Raw genomic sequence first — 24,514 nt, forward strand, 5'->3', positions numbered from 1 at the left:
TGGCTCACAGCTCCCCCAAACCTTGAAATTTCTTTAAGAAGAGCATCTTTTGCTGTATGTTGTATTTGGTCTTTTGTCCCCAAATTAAGGTGAATGGGCCTTTTGTTATTCATAACAAGCCCCTTCCCATCACAGTTATGTTAACAGAGGTGACCCTTGGAAAGCTCCTAAGAATGGGGCTGGTCTCCAGGGGAACCAACCAGTGATTAGAAAATTAGAACTTTCAGTCCCACCTTCTAATCAAGCCCCGCCCCAACACTGCCACTACCTCCCGCCTCCCTCCCTCTACCTCCAGTAAGGAAAAAGGGGTTGGAGATTAAGTTCAATCGCCAATAGCTAATAACTTAACCAATAGTGACTATGTAATAAAGCCTCCATAAAAATCCAAAAGGATGGAGTTTGGAGAGCTCCAGGTTAATGAACACATCCACAAGCAGGGAGAGTAGTACATCCCAACTTCATTGGGACAGAAGCTCCTGGGCTTGAGACCCTTCCAGACCTTACCCTGTGTACCTTTTACTGGACTATTCATTCATATCCTTTATTGTATCCTTTGTAATAAACCAACAAACATTAAGTATTTCTGAGTTCTGTGAGAAATTCTAGCAAATTATTGAACCCAAGGAAGGGGTCATGAGAACCCCAATTTATGGTCAATCAGAAGTATAGGTGACAAGCTAGGACTTGTGACTGGCATCTGAAGTGGGGTCAGTCTTGTGGGACTGAGCTCTTAGGTTGTGGGATCTGATGCAGATATCTATCCAGGTAGATAGTGTCACTACCGAAATGAATTATAGGACACCCAGGTGGGCTGCATTGAATTGCTTGATGTGTAGAAAACCCACACATCTGGTGTCAGAAGTGTTGTGAATGTGGTAGTATGAGAAAACACAGGGAGTGTTTTTCCTATACATTTATTACCTTTCACACTGATCTTATTAAACAGATCACTCTATAAACTTGAAGGGGTTTTTTAATCCATATTCTTTTACCTAATTTTTTTTCTTAGTTTCAAATCAATTTGATCAAAATGCTGTCAACATTCTCATCCAAATCACTGAGAAAAAAAGCTGAAAAAGGCCAAGATGACTTTATCTATAGACTAATACCCACACGTTTAGCAGTACTCTCTGGTAAGGCCCTTCAACTCCCACCCACTCTAATCCATGCTATATTTACCCAACATGAGAGACTGTTAAATGCTTTGACAAAATCTGATGAAATCCTCATGTGCTCTGTGTTCATATTCATTGCACTGAGTATTCAGAGGCTCTGTCAATCCATATTCATATTCTTCAGTTCTGAATAAATTTTTATACTATTTTTCTAAATATCTCCTCCCCTTTCTCTTCTGTTATGAATTCCTAATAATTAGATATAGACCTCTAATGTTCCTTTCTCTCCATTTTCCATCTTATTATCCTTTTTGTCCTCTTATAGTTTTCCTCAACCTTCAATTTTAATCTAATTTGTTGCTGGTTTTTTCCCTTCTGTTATCACATTCTTTTTTATTCTTTGACTACTATATTACATCTGTTATTTCACAGATGAAGTATTTTCCTCTGACCTGAACAATTACAGTTTTAACAATTATAGTTTTTCTTTTTTTCAAGTTTCCTTTCCCTGCACAGCTTGCTTCAAGTGCTTTTTTTGTTCTGACCAATTTGTTTTTATACTTGGCATAAAAAAATTTTAGCATGAAGTACTAAAATTAAGTAGCTTTATGTGTAAAGTCGATCACAGTTATAGGACTGTCAATTGTCTGATGAGTTATAAATTAAGCAAAGATTAAGCAAAGACCTGGATGTTTCATTGTTGCAGGGGGGATGTCCTCAAATACAGGCTTTTTCCTTTTTCTTCAAAGGTACTGCTTAGGAGTGGGATGGTGCTATTGACTGAATGTTTGTGTCACCCCAAAATTCATGTTGAAACTCTAATCCCCAAAGTGATGGTACTTGGGAGGTGGGGCCTTTGAGAGGGAATTAGGTCAAGAGGGTGGAGCCCTTATGATGGGATTAGTGCCCTTGTAAGAAGAGACCTGAGAGAGCTCACTTTGCTGTGTGAGGATATAGAAAGAAGGCGTCTGTCCATCTGCAAACCAGGAACAGGTCCTCACCAAGAATCTAATTTTCTGACACCTGATCTTGGAGTTCCCAGCCTCTAGAACTGTGAGAAAGAAGTTTCTATTGTTTAAGCCATGTGGTATTTTTGTTATAGTTGCCCAAACTAAGATAGAGGATATTTAATAGCCTGGAAGCTAACTAGGAAAAGAGGCTAGAGGTCTTCCTATTTAGTATGTTCTGACTCTTTTTAGTAGAGCACTTCACTTCGCCTTCCCCCATGATCAGCTAGGTCTGTCTGATTTGACCTAAGTAGTAAATTTCTACTCTCAGCCAAACTATGAAAGGATGGCTGGTGGTACAGGGGAGAGACTTCTGGAGGCCTAACTGCACCTTATAAAAATTTGCAGGAATCTTTTGTTTTTCTGCCCACCTCCACATCCCAGTTTCAGGGGACTCTGGTACCTTACAGAGGGTACAGAGCAAAAACTGGTTTGCTTCTTCCTGGCTTCCCCTACTAAAGGATAAGATATTTCAGCGTTCTCAAGTCTAAAGTAGCTGCCCTCGTCCTTCTGTTCTCAAGCTTCCAAAATATTGACATCTCATACCTGCCGTTGTCTCCTCTTCTGTTCTATTTGTGGATTTGTGTCTTTTTTATTCCTTTATTACAGTTTTAGTGGGGTTTTAGAAGGGAGCATATATTGAACCCATCATGTTTTACTAGAAGTCATATAACTTTTTTTTTTTTTAAGATTTTATTTTTTTATTTGTCAGAGAGAGAGAGAGCAAGCACAAGCAGGAATGGCAGGGAGAGAGAGAAACAGGCTCCCTGCTAAGCGGGCAGCCTGATGCGGGACTTGATCCCAGGATCCTGGGATCATGACCTGAGCTGAAGGCAGCTGCTTAACCAACTGAGCCACCCAGGCATCCGGTCATGTAACATTTTTATAGATTTTTGGCTCTTAAAAGAAAATTTAAGTTACACAAGTCAGGAATTAAAAGTGAACAATATATACTTTATCTTATATATGATATATAATTTATCATTATGCAGTATACTTTATCATTATACTTAGATATGCATCAGAGTTTCACTTTAGCAGCTCAACAGGGTCAACATTGAACCATCCATTACAGAAATGTCATGGTGCATTGCAAAAAGCTGTTGCAAGGGCCAATCACAAAACTACACGCTGAAATTCACCAGCAATGAGAAGATAAGCTGTGTTCTTGTGCGGCAAAGAAGTCATCTTCTTAGATGGCTATCCTAACAATTCTGAAGCTCTGACTTTCCATCAAGCTTTCAAGTTAATAAATCCCAGCATCTTTATATCCACAAACTATAACATTCACCAATTGCTAATTTTTCAATCATTTCCCCTTCCCCATGAATTAAAATCTGAAGTGAGAATACTGACAAGATTACCTTTGCATGGTAAGCATCTAAGACATCTGCAATATTTTCTTTTGAGGGAGATTTTAAGGCTAACAAATCTTCTTCTAACATGCCCAACTAAAAGAGGAAAAAAAAGAAAACAGATCTGAACCCCAATACAAACATGGGCTTTTTAAAAAAAATTTTATTATGTTAGTCACCATACATACATTACATCATTAGTTTTTGATGTAGTGTTCCATGATTCATTGTTTGTGTATAACACCAAGTGCTCCATTCAATATGTGCCCCCTTTAATACCCATCACCAGGCTAACCCATCCCCCCACCCCCTCACCTCTAGAAACCTCAGTTTGTTTCTCAGAGTCCATAGTCTCTCATGGTTCGTCTCCCCCTCTGATTTCCCCCCCTTCATTTTTCCCTTCCTACTACCTTGTTTTTTTTTTTTTAACATATAATGTATTATTTGTTTCAGAGGTACAGGTCTGTGATTCATCAGTCTTACACAATTTACAGCACTCACCATAGCACATACCCTCCCCAATGTCCATCACCCAGCCACCCCATCCCTCCCACCCCCCACCACTCCAGCAACCCTCAGTTTGTTTCCTGAAATTAAGAATTCCTCATATCAGCGAGATCATATGATACATGTCTTTCTCTGATTGACTTATTTCACTTAGCATAATACCCTCTAGTTCCATCCATGTCATCGCAAATAGCAAGATTTCGGGTTTTTTGATGGCTGCATAATATTCCATTGTATATATATACCACATCTTCTTTATCCATTCATCTGTTGATGGACACCTTGGCTCTTTCCACAGTTTAGCTACTGTGGACATTGCTGCTATAAACATTGGGGTGCACATAGCCCTTCAGATCACCACATTTGTATCTTTGGGGTCAATACCCAGTAGTGCAATTGCTGGGTTGTAGGGTAGCTCTATTTTCAACTTTTTGAGGAAACTCCAAACTGTTTTCCAGAGTGGCTGCACCAGGACTTTCTTTTAAAGAAACTATATACTCTTTTTAAAAATACTTGTCTTAAAATTATGATGTGCTCTCTTCAGCTAATCAGTGAAGGAAATTTTCTCTGAAGTTGAATGCACACACATTCCCACACAGCAAATGTTGCCTTGCAAGGAATTAGATAAAGATGGAAGAAACTAAAGAGGAGAGACATTCATCTTTGTTTCTCTCTATTAAATACTTGAAATGCAGTACTGCAACAAAGATCTGAATTATAAATTTTATTTTAATTAACTTTAAGATTGCCACATGTGACTAATGGTTACTATGGTCAGTGCACAGCTCTATAATATAACCACACTTAATCTCCATCTATATCCCTCACATACTATTCTATGCTCAGCCAAATGGGACTTTTTATTGTTTCCAAAACATAGCTAAGCTTTCTTGCCCGCTGGTTTGCTCATTACATGTTTCCTCTATCTAGAATGCTTTTTCCTGACAGTACTCATATGAAGGCCCAGCTGAACTGCAACCTCTACGAGAAAACTTCCAGCCTTTTAAGTTTTCCCTCCTTTCAATCCATTGAGTACCTTCTCTATATTCTTTGTTACACTTCTCATATTCTACTTTGTCAGATGAGACAGATGGTTATTTATCTTTTATCTTTTGTACCCCCTCTAGTCTCAACCCCAACATTCATTACTCATTTCTGTTATCTTGTACAGGTCCTGTGGATGGCAGCCTACACACTGTAGAAATTATTACTGAGCAGGCCGACAAAGAAGGGAATTAAGCTGTGGATCAGCGCTCTCTCCCATTCTTAACTAAATTCCACTCTAACAAAGGGTGTCCCTCAAGAGTACATAATGGAGTCCCATGTTTGCTTCCTCTTACAGCTCACGGGAAGGATGGGACAGACACCTACTCAGTGTGACTGTGGATGCCCGTAACATGGAGAAAGATCTGAAACTTCAAGCAATGTGATAGAAGGTTCTCATACTTTTTTGTAACATTCCTCCTCCTATCCCAAAACATCCCTCTCTCAAGATCAGATATGCATCTGGAGATCTATGTGCTTCCTCCTAGAAAGCTAAGTTCACCCCATACTTCCAGATATGGAACACATTAGCAAGGTGGGTTAGTTGATGTAGGCTAACTGGCTCATGGGTTCAAGGGTAATATAAGCCAGTTCGAGGAGTTGAAGCAGAATAAATCCCAAGTTTCTTGCTGGAAATTCTGAGGCAAAATCACCTTGAACTGGATTTTCTGTTACATTGACCACAAAAATATTCAACTACTATGGTAGGAACTGCCATCCCCATATAGAAATGGGCAAACTAGGGGATAGAGGCTAAACTCAAGCTAGTATTTAAACCTAAGCTGTCTGTCTGTACGTTCTTTGCCACTGTGCTATTCTGTGCTAAGAAAACTGTTAAATTTTCTGTTAAAAAAAAAAAAAAGACAAAGCTAAGTAATATGTGTCCCTTGCAACAGCCTTTAGAAAAGTTTTTAAGACCATATTTTACAAATGTAACTCTTAAATGCACTAGTAGGGAAACTCACAACCAAGAGGACCTTTCAAAAATGTTTTTGTAAAATAAAAGCCTATCTTTTTATATATAAATTTAGATTCTTATATATTAGATTTTCTTGAAGTAGGTATTTTTTTAACCAAAGTGTAATTATTCATGAAAAGATATTCACTGAAGGTGCCAGGCAAAACAGTCCTGAATCCAGACATAATTATCTCCATTTTGCACATGAGGAAACATGATTGGAGAGCTTAACTATCTTTCCAAAGGTCACACAACTTTAAACAGTAGATCCCAGATTCAGACCCACATCTAACCAAAAGCCTGGGATCCCAACCACTTATACTGCCTTCCCATGCAACAGGAGTTATTCCAATAACACAAAATGCAATAATCCAAGTAATTACCTTTTCAGAATCTACAAAATGTGTAGCAATTCCTGCTGCATACACATCTCTTCCTTTCAGCCTGAATCCTGTTAATGCAAGGAAATAACCAAGTTTTCCTCGAAGTCGTGGCAAGAAATAACCTCCACCCACATCAGGGAATAGTCCTGTATTGAATAATGAAAAGAGATAATAATGATTCAAATTAAAAAGATGACTATAACTCTTTGAGATCAAATGGCCATTTCTCTCTATTACTTGAATCTATACTAAAGATATTACTAAGTACTTTCCAGTGCAATCAGTATCACAAAAGACTTGTTATTAAATTGTTCTGACTTGAGTATTTTTCAAAATTTTCATGTCTCATTTCTATAGAAGTCAATAAAGTATTTGATGGCATAACTTTTTGTATATAAGTTGTACTCATTAAATATTACCTAAAATTTCCTTATCACTATTTTTAATAATCTCTGAAATAGTAAACAATGAAAATGAATCATTGAACACTACATCAAAAACTAATGATGCACTATATGTTGGCTAATTGAATTTAAATAAAAAAAAATGTTTTCTTTCAAATGATAAAAATATGCATAATCTAAAGCTGTATTATGTGAAAATTCATTATTACCATTCAAATCATAGTCTATTCTGTTAATCAATTATCTAATATTCAAGATATTTAAAGTGATGCAATAACCTTTCGTCCTACACCAAGAATGTTTATACCTAATAAAATCACTTGCATTTACTCTTTTCTTAGCCATCTTTTTTTTTTTTTTTAAATTCCCTTACTCTCTCTAGTGGTAACAACTGAAAATAGCATATATGCAAATACTTGCCAGTACACTACTTTTTGGTATTTAAGAACTCCTTAAACAATTGTGACCCTCTAGTTTTATAATCCAGATATCTATTCTAAGATTGCTTCATTTAATGAAATTGAGATAAAAACACAAGCGTTCAAATTCTTTCCAGTCCTACTTGACAAAAAGTTCCTAGACTTGAAAGAATTAGCAGCATTCTAATAGGTCTAAAGTTGAACTAATGACTTCCCCAGACTCCTATCATCTGTCTTCTAGTATCACTTACCTCAAAAAGTGCACAACCATCCAGTCTTAACATCCTCTTCTCATACCACCCTTTTAACACCCACCAGTGACTATGACCTATTGATTCCTTCTCCTGAAAGTTCTCCATACAATAGCCAGAGTGATCTTTTTAATAACACAAATCTTGATAAGAGTGTTGCCTTCTACTGCTCCAAACTATGCCATAACTATTTCTATTAGATTAAAACCAACATTTTATCAAAGTCTTCAAGGCCCCCAATCACTTTTTCAAGTACATCTCTTACTACTCATTTACTACATTCCAGCCCCTCTGTTCTTCTTTCAGTTCCCCAACATTCTACACTCTACATGCATTCTACGCTATATACTACCTGCCCCACAGCCTCAGCAGCACTCTGCCCAAGTCAAAACACAGTCTGTCCTGAAATATGTTCCTCTGTTCCAGGGTACTACATTCTCTTTTTTTTTTGCCCCTGTCTCAATGGCTGCTTCTTTCCATTCCCCCTTGCTGGGTCTGCTTCCTTCGCCTGACCTCTACATGCTGCTGTGCCTAGGCTTGATCTTAGGCTATCCCTACACACACATCTCCTTAGCACTTATGGCTCTAGATAACATCTATATGCTGATAAGTCCCTGTTATGGACTGAATTGTGTCCCCCACAAAAGTTTTCACTTTATGAAGAACCTGATGCTAATAAATTGGACAAATTTCTTAAAAGATCCACCCTACCAAAGTTTGTGCAAGAAAGAGATAATTTGAATAGCCCTACATATATTAAAGACTTTGAATTTGTAGTTGAAAACCTTCCCCCAAAGAAAACTTCAGGTCTAGATGGCTTCATTGATGAATTCTACCAAACACAGAAAAAAATTATACCAATTCTACAGAAACTCCTCCAGAAAATGAGGCCAGCATTACCCCCATACCAGAAGGAAGCAAGGACATTACAAGAAAACCACAGACCAATGTCTTTCATGAACACACAGATGCAAAAATTCCAAATAAAATTTTAGTATATCAAACCTAACAACATATAAAAAGTATAACACCTCATGCCAGAGTGAGATTTATCCTAGTAATGCAAGGCTAGTTTAATGTTAAAAAAAATCAAGCAAAGTAATTCACCATGTTAACAAACTAAAAAAGAAAAACCAATAATCACCTCAACTGATGCAGAAAAGGTTTTGGCTTTTTAGATTCAAAATGCATTCCTAATAAAAACCCTCAGCAATTTAGAAATAGAAGAAAACATCTTCATCCTGATGAAGGGCACCTATGAAAAACTTATACCCAGCGTCCCACTTAATTGAAGGACTGAATGTTTTCCCTCAGATCAAGAACAAGGCAAGAATGCCCACTCTCAATACTTCTTCTATTCAACATTGTATTGGGGGTTCTAACCCAGTGGAGTAAGGCAAGAAAAATAAAGAGTATCCAGATTGGAAAGGAAAATGTAAAAGTGACTTTATCTGTAAATAATGTAATTATTTATACCAAAAAAACCCTAGTACAATCTACCAAAAAAAAAAAAAATCCACTAGAACTAATGAGTTTAGGAAGTTTGCAGGACACAAAGTCAATACAGAATCAATTGTACTTCAGGTGGCAGTCCACGATGGTGGCTTAGGAAGACCCTGAATTCACCTTCTTCCACAGATACACCACATCTACATCTACATAGAGAGCAATTCCTGCTGAAAAAGAACTGAGAACCAATTGAACAGCTTCTGCACATAAAGTGATGGGGGGAACCACATATACAACAGCAGGAGAGACAGAGATACAGGCAGTAACCACGGAAACACCACTCCCAATGTGATGCCTTACAGTAAGGAGGGATATCACTGAGGGGCCCCTGCACAGACTCACTGACTCTGGGCACAGTGGAAAAAAACAAAACAAAACAAACACAGCTGTTTTAAAGAGCAATTAGAATGTGAGGAAAATCCACTTACTAACCCTGCAGCATCCACCAAATGGGCAAGGGACTGCTGGAACTCTCTAGGGTCAGAGGTGCCAACAAGCATCACATTTTACATTGCACCCCTCCTCCCCCCAACCCAATCCACCTTCACAGTGCAGACAGGAGCAGGGTCCAGGCACTCTAGTCAATCTATAGGGCTGCCCTAGCAAGTCCCAGATCCCTAGCCCACATGAATTCTAGCTATCTGCTGAAGGTGCCCACCCCATCCCCCCACCTGTCCTGTCAAGGTAACCCCAGAGCAGCATACTCATGGCCCATCTCTGCTCCAGCTCAACCAACCAAAGCTGCCAGGCATACCAGTCTATACAGAGGATGCTCCTGCTCAAGGCCACTCCTTCAAAACTAAGAGAGGTAGACAGCTATTCTAATTCACAGAAACAAACACAGAAAGTCAAACAAAATGAGGAGACAGAGGAATATGTTCCAAACAAAAGAAGATAAAACCCTAGGGAGGGAAAAAAACCTTAATGAAACAGAGATAAGTAATTTATCAGGTAAACCACCTGATAAAGAGTTCAGAGTAATAGTCATAAAGATGCTCACTGCACTTAAGAATGAAGGAACTTGAACAAAGAGTTAGAAAATGTAAGAACCAGAGCTGAAGAATCACTGAAATGATACAGAAGGACAAATCAGCATTTAGCAGACAGAATAGTAGAAATTACCTAATCAGAACAGCAGAAAGAAAAAAGAATTTTAAAAAATGAGGGTAGCTTTAGAGATCTCTAGGAAAACATCAAGTGTACATATTTCATGTTATAGGGGCCCTAGGAGAAGAAAGGGGCAGAAAACTTATCTGAGGAAATAATGGCTGAAAACTTCCCTAACCCATGGAAGGAAACAGACATCCAGGTCCAAGAATCAAAGAAAGTCCCAAACAAGATGAACCCAAAGAGACCCACACCAAGACATAATAATTAAAAATAGCAAAACTTAAAAATAAAGAATCTTAAAGGCAGCAAGAGAAAGACAAATAGTCACATAAGAGGGAAACTCCGTAAGACAATCAGCTGATTTTTCCCCAGAAATTTTACAGGCCAAAAGAGAGTGGCAGGATATATTTAAAGTGTTGAAAGGAAAAAACTTACAACTAAGAATACTTTATCCAGCAAGGCTATCATTCAGAATTGACTCTAAAATTCATATAGAAATACAAAGGATCTTTATAGCCAAAACAAGTTAGGGAAAACAACAAAATGAGAGGATTATTGCTACCTGATTTCTACAATAAAGCAACAATAATCAAGACTGTAGTGTTGGCACCAATATAACACATATAAAGGTACAAAAGCCATCAGTGGAGAAACAACAGCTTTTTCAAAATGTAGTGTGTGAATGACTATATCTCCATGTGCAAAATAATAAAATTTGATCTATATCTTTGATCCATATTTCACACCATGTACAAAAATTTCAAAATGGGGGCACCTGGGTGGCTCAGTCGGTTAAGTGGCCAACTACTGATTTCGGCTCAGGTCATGATCTCACGGTTGTGAGATCAAGCTGAGCATGGAGCCTGCTTGGGATTTTCTCTCCCTCTGCACCTCCCCACCCAACTCAGGCACACTCTTTCTCTTAAATAAAAAAATAAAAAAAATCAAAATGGATCAGAGATCTGAAAACAAGACTTTTTTTTTTAAAGATTTTATTTATTTATTTGACAGAGAGAGACATAGCGAGAGCAGGAACACAAGCAGGGGGAGTGGGAGAGGGAGAAGCAGGCTTCCCACGGAGCAGGGAGCCCAATGCGGGGTTCAATCCCAGAACCTCGGGATCATGACCTGAGCCGAAGGCAGACGCTTAACAACTGAGCCAAAACACAGGCGCCCAAAACAAGACTATTTTCTAATAATCTTTTATCTAAAATTAATGACCAGTGTGTTAGTGTTGCCAGTTAAATATTCTTTTGTGTTTTCAGATACAATTACTGAGCTAATATAACTTTCAGGTATCTTCCTAATTTCTTTTTAAGAATTCTTTCATTGCTGTATCTCAGCAAGATTCCAGCAATTTCTTTAACAACAGTGTAATCTGAAATGCATCCAAAGATAATTCTAGATGTGATTATGAAAAATTGAGGGTTTTTACCTATTGCTGTTTCTGGCATCGCAAAGAGAGACTTTTCAGTAGCCACTCGGAATTGCCCATGAACTGAGAGACCAACTCCCTAGGAATATAAGGCAAAAAGTTGTTTAAAAATACTGTAAAAAAAAAAATATAAGCAAACTCATACACACACAAACATTTTAAACCAAGTAAATTATCTTTATATTCTACAAGAATTTCTTTTAGGAGACACACTGGAGAAAAACCCTAAAACACATAATTTCAGGAGTACTGGACAAAAAATATATGCGTATCCCGGGTATCTGGAATAGATTTGTTTTAACTAAGATGTTTTCAATCAGTATTTTGTGTTACACTTAATGTCCTCTTCCCCCATTCCCTCTCATTTCAAGTCCAGTACAGCATTATAGAATAGTGACTGTTCCCAGAACCACTGAGTATTGTCATCAGTGGAACAAGTCATCAAAAGAGCACAATCAAGCCATTCTAGCTAATTTCAGTGGCTTTGAATAGCAATATTAACACATTTATTCACATATTTCATCATTTATTACACAGTTCATAACATTAGTAACATCATTTTTCTCAGATACAACATTTAACAGGGCCAACTGTACACCTCTTAAAAACTAATTACTAAACATAAGTTTTAGAAAGTAAGATTTGGCTGAAAGTCTCTATCTCTAATTTGTTGCATGTCACTGAAAAGGGAAAACTTAATAGCCATCTTTGAATAAACATATTTGGAAAAAACATATTTGAATAAAATGAAATAAGAGGTATACATGTGATGACAAAGTATCCAGTTAACACCAATGCTCACACTGTAACATGCATTTCCTATGTTATGTTCTTTTCACATTATTCAGAACTTCTGTCAGACTGTTTTAGTTTCTCATTCTTGATCCTTTTTAACCAGTGTAGTCTATCTTTGTCAGCACAGTATTAAATGAGTTAAAAACGTATAAAGTGTTTGGGGCAGTATCAGGCACTTCAGAGTTCTGTAAGCATTAACTAAACAGAAAGGGCCTCATTTGTATCTTGTTCTTCTAATCTTTCATTACAATTTCTTCAACTCTTTCAAGTGTTTTCATACTCAGGTCAGCCATTTAAAAGTTCTTGAAACTTTTCCCACATTGGGTATAGAGATTACATAAAAAATAAAATCTGTAAAAAAAAAAAAAAAAAAGGATGGGGGGTGGGGAAGCACCTGGCTGGCTCAGTCAGTGGAGCATGTGACTCTTGATTTTGGGGTTGTGGGTTCAAGTCCCATGTTGGGTGTAGAGACTACTTAAAAATATTTAAGAATAATAATAAAAAAAAAGTTCTTTAAACTTTAAAACCCTCCTAAGAAACACTAAAACACACATGCAATTTCTTATAAATTTTATATATTATATGCTAAACTTAAATTTTAGAAGACCATGTAAATAAACATGAAAATGAATAAAATTCTTCAGCCACTACATACATCTTTTGGTGTCAACACTTATAAGTTAAAACCACAATGTTTGGGATATTCTTCATACAGGCAAATATCATGTTATAGGTATTCTACTATGACACATTCAACTGACAATACTGACCCAAATTCGACTGTATATACTTCAAGATTATGAAATCTTACAAATTTTAATGAAGAGAGCATTACTAGTTTTAGTATTAATTTATTACATTATTTTAGAGGTCCTTGATTCATATTCTAACTTTTAGTTTGTCACATTATAGCTCAGAGTTATTAATGTTCAGGAATATCTTGCTAAGAACTTAGAGTTGGACTGGATTCCCAGTTTTCCGACTTTGTTCTTTAGAGTCCTAGGGCTCAGAACTGCCTCCCTAGGGCTGCATAGTAGGTAGATCTCCAGGCCTCACAGACTGAACCTGCTTCAAACCATACTCCTCTGGTCATTGCCTCCTACCTCTTTTAATTAACTCTGAATTCCACAAACAGCAATGACTATATCCCCCTTTACCAAATATTTATATATAAAGGTTAAAATCTGACCACAACCCCAATCCTAGTCTCCTCCCTCTTTCCAGAGAAACAGTTATTATTAATTTGGTATGTAACACTTCAGATTTTTCCCTATGTATCTCTAACACATATTTGAACAAACGCGGATATTTATGAGACACAAACACACACTTCAAACTCATTCATAGCATGCAAGGCTCTACATAGTCTGGCCCAGCCTACCTCTACCACTACTCTTGCCATGCTTATTCCAACAACCATAGTGCCTTCATGCCATTTCTCCAAAATCCCAAGACTTTACAATTTCAATTAATCATACAATTTTAAAGTGAGGAAGACACACTGAGAGAAGGCCACAGTCTGCCCCATCACTGCCCTTTCTCTACCCAAAGACGTGGCCCTTCCCTGAGCAGTGGCTGAACTAGGGATGGGCACCCAAGGGTAGCCAATCAAGGCTAACCAGAGCTGTAAGGCCCAGGGAGCAAAGGGAGAGAAAGAAAAGCGTGTTAGACAAGATTCTTACTCTCAGGTATTTAAACTAAAACACAGTGGGCTGCTGTGAGTCGATGACAGCCAAAGCTTAAAGGTCATTTGAAATTTGAGCCAAAGAAGACATGACAGCCAAGTTAAAGCAGAAATATACAGGGTGATGATGAATAAACTGAGAAGGCTGCATGCAGCCCATATATAGCACAGAGAAAAAAGCAAACCTACAAAAAACAGCAGAGATAGCTTGGGCAGTTCAATTTTCAGGAAGACAAGCAATGCTGCCAGTTTTTGTCTAGGGATTCCCATTTGATCCCCACATTTGTCTAATAACTGCTCCATTCTCTTTTCTGGATCTGTTTGAGTCCATATTCTTTTCAATTAAAAAAGTCTCTTGCTACATTTTCAATTAGAACCAGATCTACATCCTGTCATGCTTCAGCATCACACAATATAAGCTGCCTTGTATGCCTTTTCCTGCAAACACTGCTCATCCAAGTCACTCCATTACATCTTCTGAAATCCTCCTTACTTGACAAGAGAACCACTTAACAGCCCAACTTCTCTATAGAGGGCCTTTATCTACCTCCTGAAATCCAAAGAGAAATTTATGAGCCCCATATTCTTTGACAAAGAAACTACAGATCCTATATTCACTGATTCAGTTCTTTATCTTGTATTACATAATATATTTTGTTTCACCCATAGCTGATAAAATGAAATCAAAGACTTCAAGATTTTAGGAAGAACTTATTAATAATAAGCTTTCAGAATAAGAGATGCTTGACACAAGTACCATTAAGAACCAATTTTAAAAACCTTTTAATTAAGAGGAAGGCTGGAAAAAATGCAAGCCACTGCACTTGGAAGTACTAAGAATATAAATGCTGATCAGCACTGAAAAGGATGTAGCACCTTCATGGCAGATTCAGATATAATTTTTGTATGTTATATAAAAGAATCCATTACAGGTTGTTTACAATAAGTCCCCCTTGAAACTTTCAAAATTTAATGTTACATACTTTTTAACCATTAACCTGAGCTGGTACCCTTTGCTAGACTAAAACGGCTTCAAAGTCTTCAAGTTTTATTGTATTAATGGTTATACTATATAGATTTATTTCCCAAATGTAAGATGTCATTCTAATTCCTAATTCTCAAATACTCTCCCTGCATCCTACCGAACCCACTATTCAAATCTCATTTCCTCTAACTGGATATCTCAGGAACATTTGGCAGAGTTGCTTAGTCCCTACTTCAGGAAACACTTCTCCTAACTTTGAGACACCATACCCTCCTGGTTTTCCTTCTATCTTAGTAGTTGCTCTTTCCTTTCTCCCTGACATCCAAATGTTGATCTGCCCCCACCAATGATCAGGTGTCATCCCTCTACTCCACTTCACCTACACTCTGTTCGTTCTACATTCGCCTCCTAGGTGACGTCTTCCAGGAGTCCAGGAACTTAAGCACCATAACATTAATGATTTAAATCATTTCCCCATCCTGATTTCTCTAGAATTTTATATATACCTGCCTACTTAATGTTTCCACTTAAGTATCTAATATCTTTCTCAATGTTCATACATCAGATGTAAATCTCTTGATATCTCCTTAAATGTGCTGCTCCCTCAGTAAACAGCACCACCATTCACCCAGCTTCTCAGGACAAAAACTTCAGCAGCATCTTCTTTCTGATCTCCCAATCTAATCTATGAACCAGTCTTTACAGCTCTAACCTCAAAATATACTTTGGATCGGGCCACTGTTCACATCTCCACTGTTACAACCCTAGTTGAAGTCACAAGTATCTCCTGCCTAAGCTAGTCCCTCTTGCTTCTGTCCTTGCCACAATCCGTTCTCTACCCAGCAGCCAAGTAAGCTTATTAAGTGTCACTCGGTTAAGGTTTTGTCCTGCCCAAAATTCTCCAGTGACTTCCCATTACATTAAAATATTACCAAAATTCCTCCCCATGGCTGATAAGGCCATGATCTGGTCTCTTTCTAGCTCCCTGATCTTGGAGTTTACCATTCTCCACTTTCCTCACTTGCACTCAGGTCCGCCACATTGGCTTTTTTTTTTTTTTTTATGTTAGTCAGCATACAGTACACATCATTTGTTTTTGATGTAGTGTTCCATGATTCATTGTTTGCGTGTAACACCCAGTGCTCAAAGCAACACGTGCCCTCTTTAATACCCATCACCGGGCTAACCCATCTCCCTCCCCCCTCCCCTCTAAAACCCTCAGATTGTTTCTCAGAGTCCATAGTCTCTCATGGTTTGTCTCCCCCTCCAATTTCCCCCCTTCATTTTTCCCTTCCTTCTCCTAATGTCCTCCATGCTATTCCTTACGTTCCACAAATAAGTGAAACCATATGATAATTGACTTTCTCTGCTTGACTTATTTCACTTAGCATAATCTCCTCCAGTCCCATCCATGTTGATGCAAAAGTTGGGTATTCATCCTTTCTGGTGGCTGAGTAATATTCCATTGTATATATGGACCACATCTTCTTGGCTTTTTAAAAAATTTTCTTAATTGACATATAATACACATTCAAAAATATACAAATAGTTACAAATGGTAAGTATACAGGTCCAATGAATTACCCCAAAGTTAACAGACTCGTGTAACCAAAATGTAGATAAAAATTACCAGAAATTATTTTATGTGCCTGTCAGTCATCATTCCCTCCATCCTTCAGGCAACCACTATCCTGACTTCCAACAAAATAAGATTTATGCTTTCTGATTTTATCTTGATATAATTAGAATCATTGAGTATATATTATTTATCTTTCAGTCAACTCTATGGCTGATTCATTCACGTTGTGTGCAATTTTTTTTCATCATACAGCATTCCTTTGTACAAATAACTTATTGATCTATTCTACAGTAAATAGCTAGTTAGGTTTCCTGGCTTGGGGCTACTGCAAATAATGATTCAATGACCATTCTCATGCATGTCTTTTGGTGCATAAGTGCACATATTTTGTTTGGGTATATACCAGGGAGTAAAACTACTGGGTCAAAGGAAACTAATTCAGTTAACTTTTAAAAATAACAATTTTCCAAAGCAGTAGTACCAATTTTCTACTCCACCAGCATTATATGAGTTTGTTACTCCCCATCTTCACCAATACTTGAACTTGTCTTTCATAATTTTAGCCATTTTAATGAGTATATGTTAGTATTTCATTGTGATTTCAATTTCCATTTCCTTGACTAATGCAGTTGATTGTTTTGTTATATTTGTTATCTGGATATCTCTGTAATATGTCTACTCTCATCTACTGTTCATTTTTCCACTGGGTTTTTGTATGGACTACAGAAATTCTTTATACATTCTGGATAGGATTCCTTTCTCAGATATATGCATTCCAAGACTTATTTTCCAGTCCATGGTTTGCCTTTTCATTCTCAAGGATGTCAAGAATGCACAGAAGTTCTTAGTTTTTTAGTTTTTTTTTTTTTTTAAGATTTTATTTATTTATTTGACAGAGAGAGACACAGTGAGAGCAGGATCACAAGCAGGGGGAGAGTTAGAGGGAGAAACAGGCTTCCCGCACAGCAGGGAGCCTGATGCAGGGCTCGATCCCAGGACCCTGGGATCATGACCTGAGCCGAAGGCAGACGCTTAACGACTGAGCCACCCAGGCGCCCCAGAAGTTCTTAGTTTTTAAGTCTAATTTGTCATTTTTGTTTATGGCGCATTTATGTACTTTTTTTTTTTAAGATTTTATTTATTTGACAGAGAGAGAAACACAGTGAGAGAGAGGGAACACAAGCAGGGGGAGTGGGAGAGGGAGAAGCAGGCTTCCCGCAGAGCAGGGAGCCCGATGTGGGGCTCGATCCCAGGACCCTGGGATCATGACCTGAGCCGAAGGCAGACGCTTAACGACTGAGCCACCCAGGCACCCCTGTACTATTTAAAGTAATCCTTCCCTACCCTCAAGGCACAGCCAATAAGTATATGTTCCAAACATTCAGAATTTTCTAGTTACTATTATTGATTGTTAGCTTAATTCCACTGGGGCCAGAGAACAGTCTGTAAGATTAATCTTTTTTTTTTTTAAAGATTTTATTTATTTATTTGAGAGAGAGAATGAGATAGAGAGAGCATGAGCGGGGGGAGGGTCAGAGGGAGAAGCAGACTCCCTGCTGAGCAGAGAGCCCGATGTGGGACTCGATCCCGGGACTCCAGGATCATGACCTGAGCCGAAGGCAGTCGCTTAACCAACTGAGCCACCCAGGCGTCCCAAGATTAATCCTTTTATGTTGAGACTAATTCTGTGGCCAATTTTGGTAAATGTACCATGCACACATGAAATGAACATATCTGCAATTACTGAGTACATGTTAATTGGATCAAGTTTATTGGACAATGTTCAAATTATGTGTACGCATGAAAAATGTGTGTGTGTATAAACACACACACACACGTACATATATATGTACTTACACTGAGCAGTTGTCTGCTCCATTATCGAAAGAAGCATGTTAACTCTTCTCCTGGGATTGTGGTTTTGTCTATTTCCCCTTTTAGGACTTTCTACTTTTTTGCATAGATCCAAACATTTTTAAATGTTTGACAATATCACACCAGTAGAGTTATTTCAGATAGAGGTTTGTTCCCACAGTTTCTCAGTTTTAGCACTACTGTCATATTGCATGCTTTGGAACTCATTAATTCAGTTCAGCTAGCTTCATGTTCAGTTATAAACTGAGAGTTTCAAACAAATATTTATAAACTATCTTTCTACAGTCGATTGAGGTCAATAAAATTTTCAGAATCTGACCTCAGTGATCTTTTTGACCTTTTTTTTTTTTTTTGAGAGAGAGCATAGCGGCAGGGGGAGAGAATCTTAAGCAGGCTCCACACCCAGTGGCAGCCCGACTCAGAGCTCTATCCCACCACCCTGAGATCATGACCTGAGCTCAAATCAAGAGTCGGATGCTTAACCAACTGAGTCACCCAGGTGCCCCTGACCTCGGTGATCTTAAGAGGGTGAAGATCTGAACAGAGTTTAACAGACTGAATTAAACCCTCCCTGCTAAGGGAACAAATAATGGAATTTAGGGCTTGCCAAACTGGGCCCCCAAATGCTACACCCTAGGAGTTAGAATGCCCTGAATTCAGACCAGGCCTCACTTGAAGTGAAGCTCAGCTACAAATCCCTCCATTCCCAACTGGATCTAGATGATCTGGAATTACTAGTGCCCTCCGCCTAGACACCTACTAGAAACAAAGGTACTTCCTTTGAGGAAGATAATGCCATCCTAGGGTTCAAATAATAGCCAGTCAGAAATAACTAGCACCTGATTCGAAATAATCCAACATATACCACAGGGCTAACACCAAAGAGAAACAATACACAATAGATTCATAGGGCATACAAATTTAGATTTATTAGAGCTAACCATTTTATAACTATGGAATGTCCTTCTATATTAAAGTCTGTCATAAAATTTACCTTATTTGTTATTAAAATATATCAGCTTTCTTTCAGTTTACTGCTGGTATGGTATCATTCTATTTTACATTTAACTCTTCTGTTCCTTTTATTTATGGTGTCCCAAGCACTGACATTCTTTTTTTGGGGGGGGGGGGGACATTCTTTACTTGTATTATTAGTAAACAATCATCACTGCAGGACTGAGCTAACATTGAACTGATAAAGTAAAATTAATTTGATCCATTTTTATAATCTAGTATAAAAATTCTAATATGGATAAACAATAATTAAAATATATGAATGTAGCTAAACTCACACTGTCACAAGAATGACAATGTACTTAATTTTATAACCCTTAAAGGTAAAATTTAGGCAATCTAAGACTGTTTTTTGGTTAAGAGACACAGATGAGTTTTTAGACTATTCAGTAAAGGGAAAAGGCTGGTGTAGCTTTAAGACTTTAAGAAAGATCTTATTATAATTACTTTAAAAGCACAGTTAAATCCTTCAAAATGAAAATATGTTAATTACCCACTGAAATAAGCATTTCTATATTTCCAGATAATATACTATTTGAAACAAAAAGCAACATTTTAAAAAAATGGATAAAGATTTTTTAAAGATTTACTTATTTTAGAGACAGAGAGAGAGCCAGCGAGCTCACGGGCGTGCTCCCATGTGCAGGGGGAATGTCAGGGGACAGGGGGGAGGAGCAGAGGGAGAGAAACTCAAGCAGACTCCCCAGTGAGCCCGTGGACAGGCTTGATCCCATGACCCTGAGGTCATGACCTGAGCCGAAATGAAGAGTCAGATGCTTAACCGACTGAGCAACCGAGGTGCCCTGATAATTTTAAGGATATTTAAAGTTAACTTAAGATATAGTCAACCATGCCAAGATTTATATTAATGGCAAGATTAATTCCCCAATAAGCAAACAAGGACACCTGTGGAACAATTTGGTACTTGAAAAAGAAATGTTCCAGATAACAGTATTGGATCAGTGTTAAATTTCTTGATTTTGGTGTCCTTATTCTTAGACAATAAACGCTGAACAATTTAACAATAGTTATCACGTCTTCAACTTCCTCTCAAATCGTGAAAAAGAAATTCTTCATAGATGTAGGAGAGAGGAAGAAAGAATGATAAAACAAATGTGGAAATAACAGGGAATGTGAAGAATATATAAAAGTTCTCTGTATTATTATTGCATCTTTTCTGTAAAATTTGAAGTTGTTTCACAAAAAGGTTTTTTAATTAAAAAAATAAAAATAAATGTTACAAAGTAAACAGAGCCAACAATCACAGTTAAGAAAGCAACTAATTCAGAAAGGCATACAACAGGGAGATGTGACTAATGTTTACACAGAGAGTCATAGATTTAAATTCTAATCAGGGAGAATGAGTAAGCTCCTGCCCAGAATGAACACTGCATCACAGTATCAGAGTTATATGAGAGTCCTCGCTCATCATCATTCAGGATTATAAACAGTGCTTTGAAATAGGTACACATGTTTGTTAGAAATTCAAATAGGTTTTCATCATACATTATTTCACTACAGTATAAAAGTTAATATCATAACTATAAAGTTTCATAATGTCTCTGTGGGACCACATGCATTAGATTAGCAGTCTGATCAGCAGTCTCCACAGTAAAAACAAAGACTTTATTATGCTTCTCACATTAATATTAATAGGCTAGTATTGCGTATTAATGATACTAATATACTGATTATATAATGTTAATGTATTTTAATAGACTGCAGAGATCAGCACTAAACAAAAATTCCCCCCTGCTTTTGATGCATAATTCATATTATTTTTGGATGAAAATGATATTCAGCAGAAACAAATAACTGAGGTAGAAATATTTATTTATATATTAACAGCTTACCATTCTTCAGGTATAGTTTTAAATAAAAAAGCCAGGGGGACACTTGAAAGTTGTTAAAAGAATAAATCTTAAACCTCTCATCACACAAAAAAAATTTTGTTAACCATGTGTGGTGATGGATGTTAACTTATTGTGGTAATCATTCTGCAGTATATACACATACCAAATAATTATGTTGCATACCTAAAACTAATACAATGTTATAGGTCAATTATATTTCAATTTTTTAAAATCCAGGGAATAGAAAAATTCTAGTATGTCATACATTAAAGCATAAATTCGAAATAACTTAAAAATACACATCTCCTAGATTCACACTCAAGGTTTTTTTACCTCAATGAGCACAACCCCCAATATAAGCATATTTACAATTATATATGTATATGTGTCCAACTATAACATACATATCACCTATTATATTTAAATATATATATTTATAGTTTAAATATAGGAGTTCTAAGTTTAAAAAGGAGTTTAAGAAGCCATTGCTTTATATCATATACTCACACAAAAAGGATTATTATAATAGGAATACTCTTAATCCACCTCTGACTTACCAAAGATTTTCATTAATTCTGTAAAATATGTTAACTAATGTCCGTATTAACTAGCATCCTGAAAGCTACTCTCTGGCTACTTTTTGATACAACTGTATATTTTTCTGATCTGCTGAGTTTAGAGTTTACCAAATGTTAGAGGTATTTCCAATCTGTTTCAGTTGTACTTGTTATGGTAAGTATGTACTTTAAATATTATTCATCATAAACTGATAGGAGTATAAAAAATAGAGTTGCTTCAGTGAGAACCAGGTTGAATAGGAAAATATGAAAAAGAAAAAAAATATGAAAAAGACAAGTCACTAAAAAATTGGTATAGGGCAAAGACAGCAACTATTTCAGTGGCTTTATCTTTAGTAAAAACAGTGGTATTGTTATCCTAAAACTATTGTATTTATTAGGACAAAGCAAATCTGAAACAATATTAATGTTATTTTTAAAAAAACAAACTTTTCAACATAAAAAGATACAAATATTAAAGAAGTAAAAATCTAAATTTGAATAGGATGTATTAAACTCAGGATCTATCTTTTCTTAAAAACAAGATCTATACTCTTAGCTTTGTTCACTGAAAAGGTGTAGAAACAATTACCAACTTAACTAGTGCCCAGACTGTTATTGCTAACTACCATTTTCTACTAAAAGTAATCACGGCTGTCTTGGAGAAACAGCTGACTTGTAGGTCTGGGGAACACAACATACAAGAAGAACCTAGGATATGTTCTTTACCACACAGCAAAGAAACTGTCAAAGACTTCTGGGGCACAGAAACCAACCTGAAGGTTCCCACTCTTCTGATTTGCCTCTTCTGTACTCCTTTTTTTTTTCCAGGGTCTCCTATAGGCTCCTGTTCTGCTGCTGACCAATAGACATTGGGTGGGGTTTTTTGTTGTTGTTTTAAGATTTTATTTATTGGGGCGCTTGGGTGGCTCAGTCGTTAAGTGTCTGCCTTCAGCTCAGGTCATGATCCCAGGGTCCTGGATCGAGCCCCGTATCGGGCTCCTGCTTGGCGGGGAGCCTGCTTCTCCCTCTCCCACTCCCCCTGCTTGTGTTCCTACTCTCGCTCTCTCTCTCTCTGACAAATAAATAAAATCTTTAAAAAAGATTTTATTTATTTATTTGTCAGAGAGAGAGAGAGCACACAAGCACAAGCACAGGAGTGGCAGGTAGAGGGAGAAGCAGGCTCCCCCGCTGAGCAAGGAGCCTGATTGGGACTCGATCCCAGGACCCTGGGATCAGGACCTGAGCCAAAGGCAGACACCTAAGTGACTGAGCCACCCAAGTGTCCCTGTTTTGTTTTGTTTTTAGGATTCCATTCTGGACTTATTTTGGTTGTTACTCTATTTCTGTCACATTTCCTCGCATAATCTTTTCTACTGACTAATTTTCAATACAAGGCATCTCTGCTGTAAGATAACGAATTCATGAAAAAATCCTCAGGTTCTGCAAAACTGCACAGAGCTTATAGGAAAAATAGAGTTTGGGCAGTCTGCTCAAAACCTATGTAACTTTGTAATCTGAGTGATAATAAAAACTATATGGTCCCAGAGACCTGATTTAGACAACCTAGGCAGGCATCTCATTATGAACAAAGAATGACACAGCAGATATTTAAAAGGCATAAAAATAAAGTGGAAAGAAGGGCAATACTTTAATCAGGGCAGGACCAACACGTGCAGAGACAAAGCAGGTAGAAGTGCAGCTATAAGTCTGCGGGGTTCTGCCCTTAGACATCCAAGTGTCAGGTGTAGGGAGTTCATCTTAGAGGTTGCCCAAAGAAGAGGTATTTAATTTTCCTAAAATACAGACAAGAGAATTCCTATTCACTGTACATCAACAGAGCTAAGCACTTTTTTCTGCCCAGTTGATTATATATTTATTGCCACTTATCCTATCTCCCCTTGCCTAGAAAAAAAAAAACTGCATATGAACCAACACCTTTACATTATCCTAACATTATTTCACCATTTACCAATCCCTTATGAGCTAATTCACGTTACAGAAGCCCACACTGTCAAGCATACTGTGCCTACACGAGTCCCAAACTTACACTTCTTGCCCAGGCAACACCCTGAGTTTCAGACTTGCATAACCAACACTTTTATTCAGACAAAACACACCCACGTGGAGAGTTCACAGGCATTTCACATTTAACAAGCCCAAAATTAAACTCATCTCCCTTTACCCTTCCCAGCCCATACCCCCGCCATTCTTCCTCCAAAATCTTAGTGAACAGTCCACCACTGATTCCAGTGCCCAGTCTAGACCTGGAAGTCATGCTTGCTTCCTTCTCCTCTTTATCCCCCATGTCCAATCCCTCATCATATCCCAAGTCTCCTCCTAAATATCTCCCATAAATCTAATATTTGGTTACTTCATTATCTCTACCCTACTTCAAAATCACCACAATCTTTCATCTGGATCTCTGCAATCACTTCCTAAACAATCTCTTTACTTTCAATTCTAACCCCCTCCAATCTGTTCTTCACACAAAAGACATCATTCTAAAATGCAAGTCTGTTCAAGCCATCTCCCTACCTAAAAGCACTTAAAAGGCTCTCCCTACTGATTTCAGGATAAACTACTCAACATATCTTATATAAGAGGACTGATCTGGTTTCTTGTTTACCTTTCTGGCCTTAGACTTCAACCACTATCTCCTTCATACTCCAAAA

At 37.4% G+C, this 24,514-nt stretch overlaps 1 protein-coding gene across 6 annotated transcripts in view; it reads right to left on the bottom strand.

Annotated features, from left to right (window-relative positions):
- HIBCH (3-hydroxyisobutyryl-CoA hydrolase) overlaps nt 1–24,514 on the bottom strand; it is a 117,898-nt gene that overhangs the window by 28,417 nt on the left and 64,967 nt on the right. For all 6 annotated transcript variants that reach the window (XM_064586828.1, XM_064586827.1, XM_045868349.3 and 3 more), the window contains 3 exons: nt 11,498–11,576; nt 6,370–6,515; nt 3,487–3,573 (listed from right to left, as the gene is read on the bottom strand). In XM_064586828.1, the coding sequence (XP_064442898.1) occupies nt 3,487–3,573; nt 6,370–6,515; nt 11,498–11,576 (312 nt within the window). The remainder of the gene's footprint in view (nt 1–3,486; nt 3,574–6,369; nt 6,516–11,497; nt 11,577–24,514) is intronic.

The sequence above is a fragment of the Mirounga angustirostris genome, unplaced genomic scaffold, assembly GCF_029215605.1.
Source record: "Mirounga angustirostris isolate CCGP_5_RB_7025 unplaced genomic scaffold, mMirAng1.0.hap1 SCAF_3, whole genome shotgun sequence".
Lineage (NCBI taxonomy): Eukaryota > Metazoa > Chordata > Mammalia > Carnivora > Phocidae > Mirounga > Mirounga angustirostris.